The 20,517-nt window shown below is 41.3% G+C and overlaps 1 protein-coding gene across 1 annotated transcript in view; it reads right to left on the reverse strand.

Annotated features, from left to right (window-relative positions):
- LOC144662184 (ATP-binding cassette sub-family A member 2-like) overlaps positions 1–20,517 on the reverse strand; it is a 47,731-nt gene that overhangs the window by 1,131 nt on the left and 26,083 nt on the right. Inside the window, exons 15-42 of the mRNA XM_078522946.1 lie at positions 20,437–20,517; positions 19,347–19,664; positions 18,318–18,559; positions 17,806–17,886; positions 16,906–17,102; positions 15,330–15,599; positions 13,334–13,560; positions 13,075–13,117; positions 12,402–12,614; positions 10,794–11,517; positions 10,111–10,216; positions 9,698–9,809; positions 9,177–9,240; positions 8,617–8,791; positions 8,186–8,301; positions 7,769–7,916; positions 7,345–7,468; positions 6,860–6,992; positions 6,335–6,455; positions 5,773–5,844; positions 5,276–5,382; positions 3,144–3,285; positions 2,351–2,485; positions 1,389–1,492; positions 1,211–1,303; positions 995–1,100; positions 446–583; positions 133–351 (exon numbers count right to left, since the gene is read on the reverse strand). The exon at positions 20,437–20,517 is cut by the window's right edge and continues 255 nt beyond it. Of these exons, the coding sequence (XP_078379072.1) occupies positions 133–351; positions 446–583; positions 995–1,100; positions 1,211–1,303; positions 1,389–1,492; positions 2,351–2,485; positions 3,144–3,285; positions 5,276–5,382; positions 5,773–5,844; positions 6,335–6,455; positions 6,860–6,992; positions 7,345–7,468; positions 7,769–7,916; positions 8,186–8,301; positions 8,617–8,791; positions 9,177–9,240; positions 9,698–9,809; positions 10,111–10,216; positions 10,794–11,517; positions 12,402–12,614; positions 13,075–13,117; positions 13,334–13,560; positions 15,330–15,599; positions 16,906–17,102; positions 17,806–17,886; positions 18,318–18,559; positions 19,347–19,664; positions 20,437–20,517 (4,611 nt within the window). The remainder of the gene's footprint in view (positions 1–132; positions 352–445; positions 584–994; positions 1,101–1,210; positions 1,304–1,388; positions 1,493–2,350; positions 2,486–3,143; positions 3,286–5,275; positions 5,383–5,772; positions 5,845–6,334; positions 6,456–6,859; positions 6,993–7,344; positions 7,469–7,768; positions 7,917–8,185; positions 8,302–8,616; positions 8,792–9,176; positions 9,241–9,697; positions 9,810–10,110; positions 10,217–10,793; positions 11,518–12,401; positions 12,615–13,074; positions 13,118–13,333; positions 13,561–15,329; positions 15,600–16,905; positions 17,103–17,805; positions 17,887–18,317; positions 18,560–19,346; positions 19,665–20,436) is intronic.

Below are 20,517 nucleotides of genomic sequence, written 5' to 3' on the forward strand. Positions count from 1 at the left end.
AAACAAAGCCCGGACTCGAGAGAGCGGCAGAAATCGAGCCCAGCCATCTAATCCCAAGGCGAAAAGAATTCGCTAACGAATTTCCTGCTGGAAATAAACCAACGAAAAGAGCGGTCACCATTTAACACTCACCCGGTCAGAGAAGGTAACTTGCCAGTCCTCATCGTCATCTGCCCCAGGCTCCCCGTCCTCTTCTTCCAAAGCACTGAAGCGTACTTCATCGGACCATATGTCTCTTAACCTCTCGGCGCGCCTGCGCACTCTGAATCTCGACCCAGTACTTACTGACGACGGGGATTTGTCATCATAATCGGTTTCGTCCGTTTGTTGACTGGCGAAGTTGATAAAAACCTGTAAAGAAAGAACTTTTTAATCCAGCTCACAAAACAGAGGAAAACGAGAAATGAAAGGAAAAATTGATAAGAAAAGATCAGGTCACTCTTACGTTATCTAGAGTGGTCTGGCTGACGGAATAGTCCTCGATGTTCAAAGCTTCATAAGATGACTCGATATGGCCAAACACGTCGGACAGCGTCATCACACCCGAGGGGAGCTGGTACTGAACCATGTTGTGATGATGTTCCTGAAACGAAGAAAGACAGTGTAAGCAAAATGACATACAAACGAGGCATTTGAGTCAGGCTTCGTTTGCATGTGAACGCAAGCAACCGTTTTAAGGGCTATTACAGAAAGGAACAAAGTGATAACAAGGCTGCATTGTGAGATTATTGGTTAATTATGGATGCTGAATTGAGATAAGCGCCTCAATAAATGTCATACTCATTGGAGACTGCACTGGTCCACTGCGATACACAACTGTATGAATCACCTACGTAGTACGGTAAGGATGTTTTCGTCCTTTTTTGCGGTGGAATCTCATTGGCGTGCGGCGGAATACATAAGAACGCGAATGAGATTCCACTTCAAAAAGGGACGAAAACATCCCTACCATACTACTCGCTTAACTCAAAGTGAACATTTAACTGTGTCCTACCTTCAGTGTGGCACGTGGAAACTTGTCCGCGAAGAACTGGTAGAGAGGCTCCAAATTCGGTAAGTCTCCCTGGACCCGGACCGTGATAATGTAACCCTCCCCGAACCTACAGGAAAATTGAACCTGTGTAAGTCACATTGACCTTGATACAGTACACTTAAGAAAAGATAAAGATGAGATTCGAAGAGCTAGTGATATCAAGAACACGCTACTAACTTGTTTTTCAAGTGCTGACAGCTTCCCAGACACTTAAATCGTCCATTGACCATGATCGCCAAACGAGTGCATAATGCTTCGCATTCCTCCATACTGTTGAATGATAAAGATACATGAATTTTAGAAAAGGACTGATTCATTCATGGCAGGAGTTTTGGTGGATGTTTTAAAAACTGACCTGTGTGAAGTCAAGATAACTGAGCGTCCGTCCTTAATGATCTCCAGAATCAGATTCCAAAGGAAGCGACGGGCATGCGGGTCCATTCCTGTAGTGGGCTCATCCTTAACGGACACATTAGGAACCAGTTAGCACAAGGACGAAATATCAATACTATCAAGTAGAGCTACAAGGTCCCATGTAGATAATACATAACTCTAGTTTCCTTACCAAACCACCAAGGAGTTCGCTGCATTCCCTGGATGGTATGCTGGTCTATCGCAGGTTACCCCCTCCCCCACCCCTGAGTGCTTTGTTAAGTTTCCCTAAGAGATCGCCGGCACCTTCAAAAAAATCGATATTTATAGCCGAAGTTTGACTTCTATCCCCAAATAAAGGTTATATCTTCAGTTACATGTTCAAAGACAATGTCTTTTATGGGTAAAGTTGCCTACCACTTATTTCAAAACAGTTTAGACCAAAAAATGCAAAATCCCCGTGACATAGTTCCTTTAAGAGCCTTGCTCGAGGGCCCAGGGGGGGTTCTCGGGATTTCAAATGACGGGGATGATCGAATGGGGGCAAAATTCAAGACCCAAAAAAATCCCGAGGGCTTCCAACATAACCCAAAAAAATCCCTAGATCAAAAATTAGCCCCTCAAAAATCAACAGCAAAACACATTTATTTGTACTTTATTCACAGAAAAACGCAGCGAAAGCACTACCACGAATGTTCAGATTGTTTTAAATACCCAAAAACATCCCTACTTAAATCAAAAAAATACTTGCCAAATTTTCCTACCCAAAAAAATCCCGGAATCGAAAATTTCGAACCCAAAAAAATCCTTCGATCATCCCCGTCACTTAAGATCCCGAGTACCCCCCCTGGGCTCGAGGGCACAGCACAAAGTCACTAACTTCGCTCGAATTCTAAACTTTTAAGTCTTGAGCAAGATACAAGAACCAAATCAAGGAATTCTTACCAAGAATATTATTGGCGGGTTACCAATCAGCGCCATGGCGGTGGAGAGTTTCCTCTTGTTACCACCGCTGTAGGTTTTGCTGGGTTTGTTGGCATAGCGTGTTAGTGCAAGCTTCTTGATCGCCCAGGACACAACCTATCAATCGCAAAAAATAGCGCCGTTAAACTGTGGATTTCCCCGGGGGATTTCCACATAAGTTATTACCAAACACAGTTTACCATAGCCTGCTAGATGCCACAAGAGTTCAAAAGATAATTCACGTTACTGACTAAGGAAAACACTACTTCACGTATTACGGAGACAGACAGAGCCTAGCCTCCTACACGTTGGGTTGTAGGGTAGCTCGCGAGTTCTGCTTACGACTGAAAGCTAGTGGGCCATGGACGCAAACAAATAGGGACTAAAACGCATATTCACGACGGAAACAGAGTAAGAGGAAAACTTTGAGTTAGAAAATACAGAATAGCCTTCGAATACAGCCACCTCTGATCGCCCCAAGCTGGTTCGGCATTTCGCGGGCTAAATAACAAACTAATCTGTTGGTAGAAACACCTAAGAGTTCAGAATTGATGAGAAAATTAACTTTCAATATTTTACGAAATCTTGAATTACAGTATCTCACTAAAGTACTTCTCAACAGCTTTCATTTAAAAGGTCACAAACTAAGACTGTAACAACAGATGTAAAAGTTCGTGTAAGAACTATAGTAATCTGTCTAAATTTTGGGCTCCGAGAGTAAGGGGTTTATGAGTGCAAAGGTAGAGAGCGCTACATACAGGATAGTCCCACTTACTTTCTGCAGTTCGTTTTCAGGAACTCCTCTGAGTCGTGCATACAGAGTCAGCTGCTCAGTGGCTGTCAGCTCGTCAATAAGAGCGTCAAACTGAGGACAGTATCCCATGCACTTGTGCACTTTCTGCATCTCAGATACAATACTGTGATCAGAAAAACAAGGTATTCGATCAGTTTTTGTGTTTTGCTGCAGCCGCAATGGCTGCAAGCAAAACACATTGAGAGCTGAAGTTTGTGCCGTAAGGTGTAAGGTGTAAGTGCCGTAAGGTGTAAGTGCCGTAACAGAGGAGAAATCTGAACTACCGATGTCAATCAAATCCATGAACAAACAAAATCGAAACCAATGAACCGTAGCGCTGATCGCATTCGAAGTTACGGGCCAAAGTATTCGAACGCAAACCACGTTGGACACGTTGGAAAACAGAAAACCGATTTAAAAGTATATCGCATTGGGAAAGAAAACAAACTGTGGCGCGACCACTCCAGTTTTATGAGAAAATTATTCTGCAGTTTTCATCATTTACGAAAAGAGCGAAGACTTGGAACCTCGCCGAAGGTCATAAATATTTTCTCCAAAGGACCGGTTAGTGCACAGTTTGTAAACTTTCGCTTTGAAAATAAACTTACCCTCACCTTGTCTACACTGTCTACAGCATACTAGTACTGTATTAACTCTGAACTTCATATTTTAAAATAAAATGTATGAACGTGTAACTTGTCACGCAAAGACAGCTGGAAAGGAATATACCATGCTGGTAGGCTGCACCGCTAATTGTAGCTGTATTCGAGCTATATAAAAGACAGCTAGAAACGAATTAATACTAGTAACATCACAATGGGAAAGAAACTTATTCAGTGGTGCACACCGTCGAAAACAAAGAAATATTAAAGGAAGTTCTCATTCACCAGATTCACTGCATCAGATGCAACATTCGTCAGTTCGTGTTTAAATGCGTGGCGACCAGTTTGTTTACTAGTTATTAAAAAATAATACGGTCTTCATTTAATAAACAGTTCATCCTTAAATTTCAGCTTTTCTACGACTGACAGGTAGGTACTATAGTATAAGCCCCGCTAAAATAGCTGGAAAGGGAAAGTTTTTTGAAAAATGAATTTTTGACTGCCAGACGCGCTGGCGCCACATGTTTATTTTGTGAAGATTAATTAAACGCCGTGAAAAATAGAATTTGATGTCCAGCGAGCCACTGCATCTTCGGCTACGCAGTCCTCAGTGAATCCTCCAACTTCACAAATTTCTAAAACTTTAAGAAAACGAACTTTCGCAGAATCAAAAATTGGTCCTTATCGATCTTCCGATCTTGTTGTGAAGACACTGAAATTCGACGAGTGTTCATGCGTGAAGGGATGACTGACGAATGATAATAATTATTTGTAAACTTTCGCTTTCAAAATGAACTTTGCGTTACGTTCAACGCCGTCTTTCTGTTGTTGTACGCCGGTGCGCGTGCGATTATTTATAATTTCTGAATTTTGCATATTTAACTCAGGGTGACACAACAAGTTTGTTAAGAGTTAGTTGTTCCAGTGTTTAATTTGGGTGAAAGTGGTTAAAGAACCACTGTCTTGTCACTAATAAATATATCACATTGAGTTCTTATAAGGTCAATAGATTCTGTCTTTTTCGTTGTTGTTAAAACGCTACCATTGTGACAATGATTCCAAATACAACTAACGGTAACCAGTGAGATAACGCCACTAAAAGAATCACATTGAGTTCATTGAGATTTTTTTATAATGTTAAGAGTTACTGTTTTTTATCAAAGAGACAATCATGTCAGACATTACGTTAACTTACTAGTAATTAAATTATGTTTGCTGTCTTTGATTTCAACATAACATTGATCAGTAAAATTATCAGGATTGAATTAACACAAAGTGACTACAATATAGTGCAATTATTAACCTGCACACAAGTGACAGACAATAAAAGACGTTGGATTTCAATCTCGACTCACTTGTCTTTCATCAACATGTTCCCTAAGACTTTGCTCTAGCAGCAAAACACATGGACCCATTGGGGCCCTATTTTTATTCTTGCGAGACATTGATGACATACTGAGAACACAGTTAAGCGATGGTGAATGCCCTATCAGTAAAGGCGTTTTAGCTTACCTGTGGGAGTTTAGGAACGCATTCCCAGCAGTCATGGAAGTGTCTCCTGTCAACATCTTAAATGTGCTGGTCTTTCCTGCTCCATTCACGCCCAACAGGCCGAAACACTACAGTTATAGCAAGAATAGAGGAAACTTAACGGAAAGTGTACGCTTTTTTCATTAACACGTGTAAAATTACGGATTAGTATTCAGAAACGTAGCACACAACATTTTACATAACTGTGATGGCAATCTCAGAAAACTAGAAGAAAAAAAAAAAAAACAAGCTCCCTGAAGTCGAAAAACGAAAAAATTGAAATACAAAACTTGTTCTTATAAAATCAAAACGAACAGGTCACGGGAATAAAGAAAAAAGTCACAGTTTGTACCACCAAATTCTTAGAGCTAACCTACAAAGAAATGTATAACAATCTATGAGGAGATTTTTAAATTTGAGCTTGCACCTGGAATTAAGTGAAGAATGGAAGGAATTAAGCAAGGCAAAGTACAGCTCACCTCTCCCTTTGGTACTCCTAAGCACAGTCTGTCCACAGCAAGATGTTTACCTCTCTTTCTTGAATAATATACCTACAGAAAAAAAAACATCACATTACTTTGCTACAGTCCCACATATTGCGTTAATATTTTGGCGATATTCCCAGTTTCCCTGCTCTTCGGCGACGCCTTTCTTTACAAAAATCCTCAAGAAAATGAAGATAAGGTTTGATAGTACTTTAATTTTTACTTCAATTTCTTTTGTGTTAATTCTAACTTATTTCTTTGCCATTAAGGATCGATCACATACTTGAGTTCCTCATAAAGTAGGAGAGTAATAAGCTTAATTCTAAGAAATTGCATCGTCCTTGAGATATATAAATTATAAAGCCATTGCCTTTTATCCAGGGGAGGGAGTGTTATCATCGCAGAGCTTTTGCGTCTAAGATTTTTAAGGCCTCCCCCCAGGGCAGCACAGTAACTGCCGCTTACTGCTCAAGTTTTCGTTTGATTTGTTTTTTTTTTCCAAGTAATAGGGTTAAATCCATTCATGAGTGAATCCTGTATCTTCGGGTCAGCTCACCTTTGTTAAGTTCTCTATTCGTATGAGGTCCCTGTTGGCGCCTCCGCTAAGAACCCTTTCTTTTTCAGCTACCACATCCTCATCCAGCCCCTCGACTGGCTCCTTGGACACCTGAGTGCGCCTGAGGGGACACGTGATAAGCGTACGTTATCTAAAATCCGCATCATTGTGTCATGACGCAGTGAAACGAGACATATTTGCCAACCACGAAGAAAACAAAAATTCCCTGACTTTTTCAATGAGTCTGACCATAAACAAAATTCCACGCACCATAGTAAGACCGGTTTTTGCAGCGAGTGTCGTTGATCACGGTTATGCTTCGATTTCTTTGCAGAAAACAATTTTCGTGTACCATAATAACATAACTGTGGTCAACGACACTCCCTACCAAAACCTGGCTATGACAAGAAATTTCTCTGACAGATAGTAAATTCCCTGACTTCTCGCTGACCTGTGGCAAAATTATTAAGTGACTTGCAAACCTCATTTTGACAGCTTGGCAAATGTTGAATGTGCATTTCTTACCTCGGCTTAACAAAGAATCTAAACTCGATCAGGACGGTGAGAATAAAGAACACAACTCCTTCCACTGCCATGCACACCAAGTTACGTGTTGTAAGCATCCACTCAAACGGATCCCGAATCTTCTCGTATTCACCTACAAACACACAACAACTTTATGAGAAACACCGCACTAAACAGCGTCAGAAACTCACGACTTCCACTCACAACGAACACGTTTGGTGCAAGTCACCGAAAACACACGATGCGTTCCCGACTCGTATCAACCAATCATAAAACAGTACGAGCACTTTCCGAAAAGTGTCTTATGCCTTGTCCACATCGTTACTACAGCATTCAGCGTAATGACCCTAACCAGACGTTGTTGAGTAACTAAGGACGGACCCTTCTAATCTGTTTAGAAGCGTAATTCTCTTTCTGTATTTTTTGTTATTTTTAATTCTTAGTACCGTAATATGATCGTTATTACCTAGAAGTGGTTATAATACCTATCTGCGTGTAGTATTCTGTCAGATACTGGTTGTAAGCCAGATCCATAAGCCCGTGTCCCAAGCAGTAGTTTGGAAATCCAAGATTGATAATTCGCAAGGCATCGAAAATTTTGCTTAACACCTGTAGGAAAGAAAGAAAAAAAATAGTAAGAACTTAGTAACCAAAAGAAAGACGAGCACTCGCGATCACTTGGCGACTTTTTTCACGCATGATAGTGAATCAGTATGATGTCATAAGGATACGCCATGTTTCTTAACCTCGTCCCCAGGGCCATCTCCGCTCCGCTTTCAAGATGGCGGGCGGTCGCGGAGTTGAAAGCGGAGATGGCCCTGAGCACGAGGTTGCATCGGTTGCATGTTTCTGAGAAATTCCTCTGACGCGAGACTGCGGGCTCAGGTAAAGGGTCATGAGTGTACATACCAGATCATCAGGGAAGAGCTGAAGAATGAAGGTGGTGACTGTGGCAGTGACTCCAACAAACAAGTTGACCACGATCATAAACACGTAAGCTGAGCTAGCTTCACTGAAAAAGAATGCTCCTGGGTACATGATGGGAGTGATGGACCACCTGAAATAAGACAACATTTCACGGTTAGCAAATCGCCATAGTTAAGACGTGGCCGTCAATTTACTAAGAGTAGCATTCCTTCGATGCTCCATAGAAGAGATGCTGTGTCCGAATGGTTAGTGCATTGGACTCCGCTTCCGGGATCATTGTGTTGTGTTATTGGATAACTAAGACACTTCACTCTTAGTGCGAGGGTGCGAAAGTGCTCTCTCCACCATGGAACTTAAATAAGTAATGGCTAACTTTATAGTTACATCACATCAACTCACCCATAAAGCAGGAACAGGCACACGACAGCTGGGAAATTCGTGTCTGAGGAATACGCAGGCACCTTGAACACATGCAGCAGAGTGATACACGCACAAGCTGGGATCAGGTAGTTACACTAAAGAGACACAAAAATAAATTATTAAAATTCTCCTCACTGACTGTTACACATTTCTTTTAATGTTAGTTCTGAGATTTTGGTTCCGCATCCAGACGATTTCTTAAGCCCCCGTCCTTATTTTGTCTGTCTGTTTGACATTATGGTGATATCGCTACGGAAAAAAATGTCTTTTAGCTTTTGAGCTCACTTACCAAATTCAGCTTAAAGAGCAGTTATGATCACAAAGAAATCATCCACTTTGTACTGGCCTTATAATCCGAACACCCCAAAAACAAACTAAACGAAACATTGACCGTGAACCTCGACACCTACCAAATCCCAGACGTAGTTAGAAAGCCAGTAAATGACGGGATCGACACCGCTGACAAACTGCAGATGCTTGGCTTTGGACGCTCTCTCGGTTACAAGAAACACGACGAAACTGGCCGGCACAAACGACATGGCAATGATAACAAAGATAGCAATCACTAGATCTGTGCCTTGACGCCTGAAAGAGAGAAAAGAAGAAACGGCACGTATTGGTCTTCATGAATAAAGAGTCTCTAGCTCGACCTAACTGGTCTTGTAGTTTTTTTTTAAAGCAAAGATACATGAGTATATTTTCTTATGAAACGAATTAAGCCCTCCGATAGAGTCGGGAAAACACGTGCCGTCTTCGGCAAAACTTCGTAAAGCACCCGAACATTTTGCCAATTTACTTGTCCAATTAGAAATAACCCCGCAAGTTGACGTCAGTTCGTCGCAATCAGGACACGTCACGTTTCTTAGCAACATCCATGCTGAAAACTGCAGGCTCAAACTGGCTGCATCTCAAACTGGATGCTTAGCTGGCTGTTTTCCTAACGTACTAAAAAGATGCTTTTGTTACTCACATGTATGTGGCCGAGAGTTGATTTGAATCGGTGTGGTTGAAAGGATGGTTGAACACCGTAATACCTGTAAAGGAAAGAGAAACGTCTGTTAACACAAACTTGATAAGATTTTTTTCTTTACTGTGTTTTGACATAAGTGCGCCGGCTGGTCATAGTGAGAATAAACAGGCCGGATTACTTTAGGATATTTCAATTGATTTAAAAACAACTTTACTTAGTTATTTCCTGGTATCCATTTAAGAGCCATATTCGATTGAGTGTCGTAAAACCAAAACCAAAGTAATCACTCTGGCCAATCACAAAGGACACAGACAGTCCAGCGAACCAATCAAAACTCGAAGTACATGTTACATGTTACCGGGAAAAAGCGTGCGTGCGAGTCACGATTGGTTTTGGTTTTACTCCTGATTGGTTGAGAAAGTGGCGCGAGTTTCACCAAGCATAGTTATTCAACACCAAAGGAAACGCGAATTACTTTCAAAACTTAACTGAAAATCGCTCTAACACTAATGAATACATACCATAAGCAGCAGGGTTTCCTTTTCCTTTAGCCAGAGAGGCTCGTAGAATGGCATTGTTCATGACGTTCAAGTAGGTCGGTAAGGCATGGTAGCCTTTGCTATTGTACCACGCCTATATGAAGGGAATAAATAATGTTCAAGTTAAAATCCTTGAACTAGGGGAGACTGTTTTTAATTTAAGTTTTATGTCACTAATTAATTTAATTTATCTTTTATGTCAAATGGGTAAAACAGTTAAACAATGCTTTGTCTTGAAATAACAGCTTTGCCGAGCATGTTTCGCAAAAGACATGAATTTTTCAAACAAAATCTTTAAACAGGAAAAGAAGCTAACTGTTACACAACAATAAACAGTGCTTTAACAATTCTAAAGGGAAAACTATTAAAATGTACACACAAAAGCAACTACAAACCTTAACAGCTTCTCTGATGGCAAGTCTCCTAACAGAGGTTATTTTAACTTTGTCTAACTTCTGCGGTACAAAACTAACCACTTCGCCAAATGACAGTGAACCATACCTACAGAACATAATGTCAATACGTCACAAAAGCTCAGAACTGTTTCAGTTTCTTGCAAAACAGCCAGACTCTGGGGAGAATTTCCAAGTCTCTCAATTCAATCATTTATCCTTAAGTCAAATATTTACTTAAGCGTCTCCAACAAGCAATATTTAATTCTACGGTCCAAGACACTCCCTTGCAGGAACTTTTGGAAAACCTGTACAATTTTTTCTGTCGACTTGATTTTCCTCATGAATATTAATTTCCATTCCTAAAAAGTGGGTTACAGTAATCACCGAAAGTGTCCGTTCATTATCTGTTAATTATTAGGGAGCTTGAGCAATGGGGACGGCAACGCCGAGGACAACGCCTAGTGAAAAATGGATTTATATTTTATGTACGGTATCTATGACCGTATCTACATAATGCTAAACAATACTGGAAATAAATTTCTATCCTTCCGTTTAATTTAATTTGCAAATGTTTCATAAATGTTCGATATTTCGTTATCAAGACTTCGGTTATTCGGACGTTTTCAGTAAATCCTACCAAGTCTGGATCATCAAGCTTCGTCGGTGTGCGTACAGCTTATTACCTGTGAAGTCTGAACGTTTCCGTGGTGTACAATAAGTATTTTGAGATGTTCCTCCCAGTGATGTTCTGCAGGGTGTCCAGCGTTATGGTGACCAGTTCATCAGGGTGCTTTCCAGCCGCGCCCCTGTCACACACATAAGCTGTCTTGTTAGCGGAGCACCGGCACCCGCGGCCTGTATCCTTATGCGTCACTGAATGTGTCTCGTTGGATCCATTGGTATAAATATACGACAAGTGAAGATTTGACGGCTGGAAATACTCTTCTGACACTTCGTCAATTGATACCGAGCACGACTGGTTGAACATTTCAGCCAGGGCCTCCTTGGAGGGTTTGACATTCGTTGTTGTCAAGTTGACTGATCGCAGGCAACACGTCGCCCCCACCCCAGAGAGAAGGGTCAGTGTTTTGTCCAGTCGTGACGCCAACTGGTTCACTCCCTTGGCCTCGTTTGCAAACGGGATGTAGTTTGGCCGCGGGAACATGGACGGAGACAGCTCCAGTGGAGGTTGATCTGGTTGCTTTGGAAACGACAGGGCCATCACCATGGCAATGGTGATAAAAATGGCGGGCAAAAGAATCTGAGAGATGACACCTTTGAAGTTTCGGCGCGCGTGATGGAAGCGCTTGACAACCAAAGCGTAGAACTGCTGTAGTTTGAGAGACACGCCAGTCAATGTGCGGGTGCCAACACCTTGGAATGCCGTGTTCAACGGTGTCTGATCAGCTAAAGCGAAGGAAAATGACAAAATTTATTTTCCTGTTGTTACGCTTTAAACTATAGAGACAGGGACAAAATTACAGATACGAAGGCAAAGAAATTGAATTTTCCAGCTTAGGATGTACTAGCCCGAAAGTTGTTTTTACTAGCCCCCTCCCCCCCCCCCCCCCAAAAAAAAAAAAAAATCTCATAAGCACGATGCTTATAATGCTTTACTTGCCTGTCGGGCAAGAGAAGGGTTATTTGTTAGTCCACTAGCCCGCATAAGGCCCCCCCCCCCAACCCCCCGCTTATAAGCCCACCCGGTTATAGGCCCATCTACCTGGAAACAAAAAAAATACATCTGATTATAAGCCCCCCGTATATAAGCCCCCCTCTGCCGGACGACAGTACTGAACTGGGCTAAATGTTGTTTATTATGCGTTTTAAACGTAAAAACTTATTTCGATCAACACTTCCGTGGCTCGTTTCGAAACGTTTTTTTATTCCGCTTGTAAGTCCCCTGGATATAAGCCCCTCCGCTTATAAGCCCACACAAAACCCCTTACGAAGTTGTATAAGCCCAGGGCTTATAACCGGAAGTTTGCGGTACTTCATTAGCCCAAGGCCAGCGGACCTTAAATTCATTGCACGCTGCTTATTACACATACAATTTAACCCATATTTACAAAGTTGGATGCTAAAACCTGCATAAGTTGATCCTGACTTTGCTATTTTTAACTTCGACTATCCAATAAGAGCACTGGTTATATCAGTGCTGCATTCATGATTCAACACCAACCAGCCAATCAGAGTGCTACATATATCATTGCTATTTTTAACTACGACTATTCAGTGCTGTATTCAACACCAACCAGCCAATCAAAGCGCTAATTATATCATCCACTCACTATATTGAAAGCTGGCCTCTTCTTGAATCTCCGGGCTTAACAGCTGTTCTCTTGCATCATAACGAACACTTGACAAGTCACCAAGTTCGATTTCTCCTTCTCCTGGTATATCTTCGTCCCACTCGTCACCAAGCCCCGTGCGGTCACCGCTGACCATAGTGCTTGAAGACTCGCCCAGGTTTGAAGCGTTGTCAGAGTTGGAGGAATTGAGTTCTTTCGTGGGATGCAAAAAGTAAAGTTAATTTTGTGGCATTGCGAGAAAATGTATGTGCATCTCAAAGTGTTCAGTTCCCAGCAGTGACTAATCCCTATCGTAGTAAAAGGTGGATTACGACAAGGAAAAACCTATTCAAAACAGAAAAACCGTCTTGCACTGATATTGCATAGTTATTAGAAAGGAAATTCTCGAACTGAGCAGAAGACTACAAGGCTTAAACTATAACAAAGGACTGGAAAAAGGACGACCTACACTTCAGAGTTGACTTAGAAAGAAAACGCCAAAATCCTTTCAAAAAATTAAAAGAAAAAATGTACACTAGACACAAAAATAACAAGGAGTGCATGAAGAACAGCGATGGAAAGTGCAAGAATTAGGACTAAATCAGTAAAATCGTACAAAAAATTAATAAAAATGGAACAAAGGAGACCACATTAATTAAAAGTACCATCTTACCAGATTCATCTTGAGACGTAACGTCAGTTACTTTCAGGAAAACCTGCAATAGAACCACGCAACCATAGCATCAGCAAAACGAAGCAAACTTTGCGAACTCAGTGACCTCCCTCTGAGGGGATTCCTTGTGTGCGTTTCTCAAAATTCCCGAAAACTGTTCGGGCCCAAAAATATTTCGGGTGCATTTTTTGGAATCAAATGCACTATTCAGCCTTTGCGCCTCCCTAGTCTATAACTCCATGATCTTTACAAAACATACCTCTTCTAGGGCAGTATCAGCCAGTCCAAAACTATCTATCCCCAGTTCGTCCTTTTTGGTCTCCAATTCACTAAAGAAAATTTTAAATCCTCCTCGCTTGACCGAGTTATCTGGAAGTACAAACGTCAGTTCCTGCTGCGTGTTCTGCTCCAGCTTGGCCGCGGGCACGTGGCATTTTAAGAAGTTCATCACTTTTTTAACATGATCTTCGCTGCTGGTCAGATGATCTGTGGATAATAAACGTTCAGTCACAAAGTGAGCCTCTTGAAAAATGAAGCTTTGGTAGTCTCTGAATTCGAGCAAGGAAATGACAGTCTATTTAGAGATGTACGTTTTGTAGGATTATGTCTTTGATATAAAAGCACAACAAAGTGTTTCGTTTGCCACAGTTCATTCATTCGTCCGTCCGTCCATTCAATCGTTAGTTTGTTCGCATCTTCACCAAGAATTTAACAGCAAGAACATTGGTCAGGCTTGTAAACACTCTCCTGTTATAACTAGACCTCAAGCCCACAAACACAGACACGCGTTCACAATACAAGACTTTTGACATAGATAGCAAAATGTTTTGCGACATTTTTACAACAGACATTCACAACATTAAAATGTTCTGGATATTTCTTTGGCCCTTTTCGTAAGTCTGTGGTTAAGCTAAAAACAAAGTAATCTGAGAGCCAATCGTTACGAGCACACGTAGCACAGAACACCAGCGAGAACTCAAAGCAAAAACGCATAATGTAACAGATAACACCACCGACGTCAGTAAAAGGGGGCGGGGAAGGGGAAGGAAGACAGTTGCTCGAACCGTCCAATTACAAGTAGCAGATAATTTAGCCCGTGTACAGCCGTCCCGCTCCACTAAATAAATGGCACGCAATGCATGCAGAAGCGATGACGTTTCACAAGGGTCTTACATAATTTTAAAGAAATTTGTCAAAAACTTATCGTAAATGAAAGTAGCTGACACCTTGTGCGTGAAAAAGACCCTTATCCAACTGCAGCTTACATTTTTTAAACATAAGCAATGTAAGTGATTGTATAAATAGCATAGTTAGGATCTGATTGAATGTAAAAAACACAGTACTTATAAATTCACAGGCAAAGGATGCAATTAATACATTTTCTTTGTAGATTTGCTCAGTTGAACAACAGTTATATTTTATTTTATATTTTTATTATTTTATTTTAGATTTCCCTATGTTGCAATTGTCTCATCAGAGATTGTGTTATATTATAGTGTGACATCTGATGAACGACATACGATACGCGCGAGCAAGCTTTTAAAGAAAGGTCAAACGGTCTCTTGCTCACAGCGGCCCTTTATATTATAAGAATTAGAAATTTCTGCCTACTGAATATAATAAATCCCATCATTTATAATTAATCTCTTTCGTTTATACATTGTAGTGTTCCATTCTAACTGCACGGGAGTATTTTGCCTTGTGTTCTACGCGGCGATTTCTTGTTAAGTTAAACTTGATTTCTGTTCGATTGCGACAGACTATTTAAAAAAAGAGCTGGCATTTCAATTATTTCCATTGAAGGGCAGTAACCCCGAAACGAATACAACATATTTCTTCTATCTGGCGCATTGTTCTTAACACCAAGGCCAATTGTACAGATGTCTGTTTACTGAATCAAATAGAATTTGTCAAATACTATTTGTCTCTATCGTTTATATCTTTTATTAGTCTTTTCTAACTTCCCAGGAGTATTTTGCTTTGTGTTCTTCGCGGCGATTTCTTGTTGTGCTAACCTTGATCTTTGTTCTTCCTGTAGGTAGTTCCCAGTCCTATTCGGTCGTTCGATCGGGACGTACAGACCCGATCGAAGGGCTCCGGCATAAAGCGATGTCACGCCATCGCTTAAAAATCGAGAGTTTTTAAATACTTGTAGCTGTACACAGGCTACAAGTATTTGGGATTGATCTGTTTGCCATACAACGCCGTACAACGGCAACGCCTTGACAATTCCTGTGTTTTAAAGCTGCACTGACCTGGTTGGAGAGTGTTGTCGCTTGGAGTCGTCTCACTGGTCTCCAGGCCCTGGCTGGATCCTGTAGGTGACACGTGAACATTCACTATAGACCCCTGAGGGGTCCTGTCGCGCTTCTTCACCAGAGTAAGGTGGTAGCCATCTCCAAAGTGGCTTTTCAAGAAGAGTGGTGAACCTACACAGCGGAGCTTTCCGTTTGAGACGATAGCAATGCGATCTCCTAATAGGTCAGCCTCGTCCATAAAATGTGTAGATAGCAAGATGGTGCGACCTGAAAATAACCATTTGGCTTAGTTTTACCAAGACTACTGTGACACAGAAAGAAAAATTAAAAGTTTTCAACTCAAAATACACCATGGTCAATCCCCTCGTCTTCTACAACCCTTATCCACAAGAATCGGAGAGCTACTGTTGTTAGCTGTGGGTGGCGCGGTGGCCTAATGGTTAGCGCGCTCGACTCCGAGTCGAACGGCCCGGGTTCGAGGCCTGGCCGGGGCGCTGCGTTGTGTTCTTGGGCAAGACACTTTACTCTCACAGTGCCTCTCTCCACCCAGGTGTATAAATGGGTACCGGCGAATTTACTGCTGGGGGGTAACCCTGCGATGGACTAGCATCCCATCCAGGGGGGAGTAGAAATACTCCTAGTCGCTTAATGCTACGGAAACCGGGATAAGCTCCGGCTGTATGGGCCTCATGGCTCGGATACAGACTTTACCTTACCTTACTGTTGTTAGCTGCAATGTCCAGTTTTTACTGAATGTGATATCTCACGAACGACTTCATTTTTACAGAATGCACAAAAGCCTCGAATGAGGCATGTACGGTCAACTCTCTCGGACACCTCCATAAGACCGACACCTGGTGTTAGTCCCGTCCCTGCCGTTTTTCAGTCAATTTACTGTAACTAAACTCCCTATAAGACAGACACCTCTCTAAAAGGGACAGCTGATGTAGTTCCCGTCTCTGCCGTTTTTCATTCAGTTTACTGCAATAAACTCCCTATAAGACGGAGACCTCGCTAAGACGGACAGCTGGAGCTGGTCCCGAAGGTGTCCGTTCTAGAGAGAGTTGACAAAAGTTTATTACATGACCGATGAGGAGCTATATGGTGAGAAACAACTGGACGATATGACAGACATGGCACAGTTTGACGGAAAACCCCTCTGCATACAACCAGAAGATACCATCAAAATTAATATAAATCAACGTTCCAACATTCCGACTGGTTGTACTGGATCAAGGAACTGAGCATCAGATGCAAAAGAACTCTCTTACAGCTTGCGTTAACCCAGTAACATGGTAAGTAACAGTACCGTTTTTTGTCCTCTCCGAAAAAAACTTTACCTCGCTTAACAAAACTGAATTACCTGGAATGTCTAGTTTGAAATTATGAGTATATGAAATCATATATTTGAACTGCGGATGAAGAACAAATGAAGAGAAGATCCTCGCAGTTTTGAATACAACGGCTTAAGTTGTATTCATAACTGCGAGGATCTTCTCTTAAGTTTGTTTTACAATTTTGCCATACCACAACGAAAAAGCGCTCTCTGCAGCGCCTGCAAATGCTTTCTTACCTTTCTTGTACTTGATTAGAAGTTCCCATATGGCCCTCCTTGCATAAGGATCCACACCAGCAGTGGGCTCATCCAAGATAACAGTTCTTGACCCAGCAGCAAAAGCCATAGCTACAGAGAGCTTTCTTTTCATGCCCCCGCTCAGGGTCTCCACAGCGCAATGGCGTTTAGTGGGAAGTCCTACGTCCATTACGAGCCTGTTGAGTAATAACAAGGTTTAAACCATTTTAGTTGTTGTTGTTTTGTTTTTTTTGCTGCACTCTGAACGAAAACCTCTAACCAAAAATGCCTAAAATATGCTTTTGGCCTACAACTTACAGTGCGACTACTCGAACCGGGGCACCCTGAACAAAATTAACCAATCACAGTGTTAATTGAAAACAAAGGAACAGGACATTTTTTGCAATGGACCAATAACGTTCTAGAACGTAAACAAAAGATAACCTACAAAATTTGAACTGTCAACAACGTTACTAATATATGCGGACCTCTCAGGAAACTTGTCTTCTATTTGATTGGTTACAAATTCTCTCTATGCGTCACGCCTGCAGGGAATCATGGTAGTTATATTCAACAAAACATGTCCTAGACTTGGCAACAAGCTAGAGATATTGCTAAGCAGTAATCACAGTGACGTAACAACTCTAGGAGTACTTGCAAGTGCTGAATCGACCCCTGGGCTATCCAATTTTTTAACAAACCCGTAAATCTATCTTGCAAACTTGTCAACTGAAATAGCACAACACTATCTCTAGAACTTCATCTTCAAAAGCCCTAAAGGGGTGAAAAACGCTATCTCTGTATCACATAAATCACAACAGTACAGTAATTTTTTTCGTTGGATAGCGTTATCCATCCTTTGAACAACCGGGCTCTAAACGACACGGACACAATACTAACTGATCCATCTCTTTCTTGACTTCCTTTTCAGGCATCCCTTTCATTCGTGCATAGAACCATAGATGCTCGTCCACTGTCATCCTAAAAATCGCGAAAAATCTCCTGTTAATCTCATTTTGTCAGTAAATAGAGCGGTTTTCACTTGAGTGTCGAAAGTAATTCGCATTTGTCTTGGTTTTCCATTACTACCCTTAGTGATTGGTTTAAAAAATCGCGCCACTTTCTCAACCAATCAGGAGTAAAACCAAAATCAATCGTGACTCGCTCACACACGTTTCTCGCACTTTGCGCCGTCTACATGTGTTTGCTTTTACTCTTGATTGTCTTTTTTTGGAATGTCTGTGTCTTTTACAATTGGCCAAAGGAATTACTTTGGTCTTGGTTACACAACAATCAATTGAAAACCACTCTAACCACCACCACAACAACAACAAACGTAACACAATTTACATGTTTGGAACTGGTCGAAGGAATGTGTAACACGAATGATAAACCGTGTGTTGATTTCTGACCTGTCAAATAAGACATTGTGCTGCGGACACATGCCCAGACTGCGTCGAATCTTATCCATGTCCATACGGATATCACAGCCGTAGATATAAGCAGTACCAGCTGTGGGAGGGAACAGGCCTGTCAATATGGACATAGTGGTGGTCTTGCCTGCTCCGTTGTGACCAAGGAACGAAGTTATTTGTCCTTCGTATAGATTAAGTGTTAATCCATCTACTGCTAGTTTCTTGCCTTCCTTGTACACCTAATGAAAACAGGAGAAAACTTTCCTTCACAAGCTAGTATCTGGGCATGAAGATTTGCAAAAAACGTCTATACTGTAACTTGTGCAGAATTTCTTTCAACAAATCTGCCTCCGCAGTCCATCTTAATCTTAAACAGTCTTATCCATTCTTTTTTTAGTCTATTCTTATTTCTTTGGTACTTTTCCATCTTACTTGACCACTGTTTGGATTTTTTCTTCAATTTGAGGAAACTTGTTGTGCATTGCACAAAATGATTCTAGGGTGGCCTATTTTATATACTTTTTATTATAGGAAAATTAACGCTCAATTTCAATTAATGTTAACCCAAATTCTGGATCCTGCCAGATATAGTTTCGTTTTTCTTCTGAAAAATGTACTACCTTGTATTTCGATCCATTGCAATATGAAATCCTACATAGTCTGACGGGTATTTTCTTTACGATATTTCCAGTTCATGCTAGCCTGCTTTCAGAAGGGCAGTTCGACATCTGAAACATCAACTACTTATGATTTTAGCCAAAAAAAATCAATCTTAAATCTTCCTTTTGTTAATCGCGTTTATTCCGCGTTTATTCCTTCATTTTAAAAATTGACCTCCTATTTCGCATTAATTTCCTTTATTGTACTTAATTAACAGGAGCCATAATTTCCTTTGATAAGGTAAACATAGATTTTTTTTTTTTTTTTTTTTTTTGGGGGGGGGGGGGGGGGTCTTTGAGCAATTTTTCAAGGCAACATTTTTTGCAAATTTTCCCTCGTTCGTTAGCAAGTTTATTACTCTGGTACCTTAACAAGATTCTCTATAGTCACACCCAGTGACAGGTGAATGGGCTCCCGTTCATACGCCAGCAGCCCCTGAGCCTGAGGCGCATCCTCCAGCTCATCAGCTGTCATCATCTGAAATGTTCGGCGGCTCATCTTAGGGCAGGCCTGCGTATTGTGGCCAAACCAGTAGGACGGCTGACAGACAAAATACCACGGCCGGGGCAGGCCGTACGAGCCGGGATGAACTGCTTCTATATACCACACCAAGATAGCGTAGATTACAGTGTCCATCATCATACAGTACAGAACTGTTAGCAGGTTGAATTCATCGTCTTTGACCTGAGGAAGAGAAAGAAGGGGGATGTAAGGATTTACTCAGCTACAGGCGAACCTCTCCTTATGGACACCTTCATATTATATTATACGGGCAGTTCAGTTGGTCCGAAAGAGACCAAAATTCATATATACTCTAATACGAACACTCTTCCTTGACCCTTTGGTGTCCTTATTAAAGAAGTTCGACCGTATATCGTCACAACGGCTTGCCCTTTAGATAACCGTGTGCCTTGCACTCTAATTTCCCTTTTATTTCATCTTAGGAATTATGGCAAGATTCATAAACTGCAAAAAGGAGGGAAAGGGTACGTAGAAAGTGCAGATGTTTAGATGGGTCGTTATAACAAAAATACATGACGAGTTGCGAGGTTGTACAGCCGCGTATTTGCAGGGTCAACATCCTTTGTTTGAGTGGGCCTTCGAGGGCCTGTTCCACTTTTAATTCTTCGAATGCCTTTCACAAGGTAATATTTACTAAAATGAAGTAAAAGTACACGTCGCCTCTCTATGTTGTATTCTATTTCCTTAGGCGATTAAAGGCATTTGAGAGCTTTTTTAATGAACAACTCTTAAATTAGTAAACAACTTTTTCTTTATGAACAATTAAGCGCTATTAAGTGCTACCTGAGGGGACATTTGCCTAGATACTGAAGTATGCATCAGAACAGCATAAAGTCTTGTTAAGGGTGGGAGTGCAAATAAGTGCAAAGGAACTTATTGTAAATGTAACGTGTCGCCTGCGTACTCGATAAGTACAAATAAAGCAAATACATACGGGACTCTTGCCAAGATTTGACCACTGCACTCCGACTCCCTCTTCTTCGTAGATAGCAAAATACCTCGCTCCCAGTCCAAA

Source organism: Oculina patagonica, chromosome 1 (assembly GCF_052425735.1).
Source record: "Oculina patagonica isolate OP01 chromosome 1, crgOcupat, whole genome shotgun sequence".
In the NCBI taxonomy this organism is placed as follows: Eukaryota; Metazoa; Cnidaria; class Anthozoa; order Scleractinia; family Oculinidae; genus Oculina; species Oculina patagonica.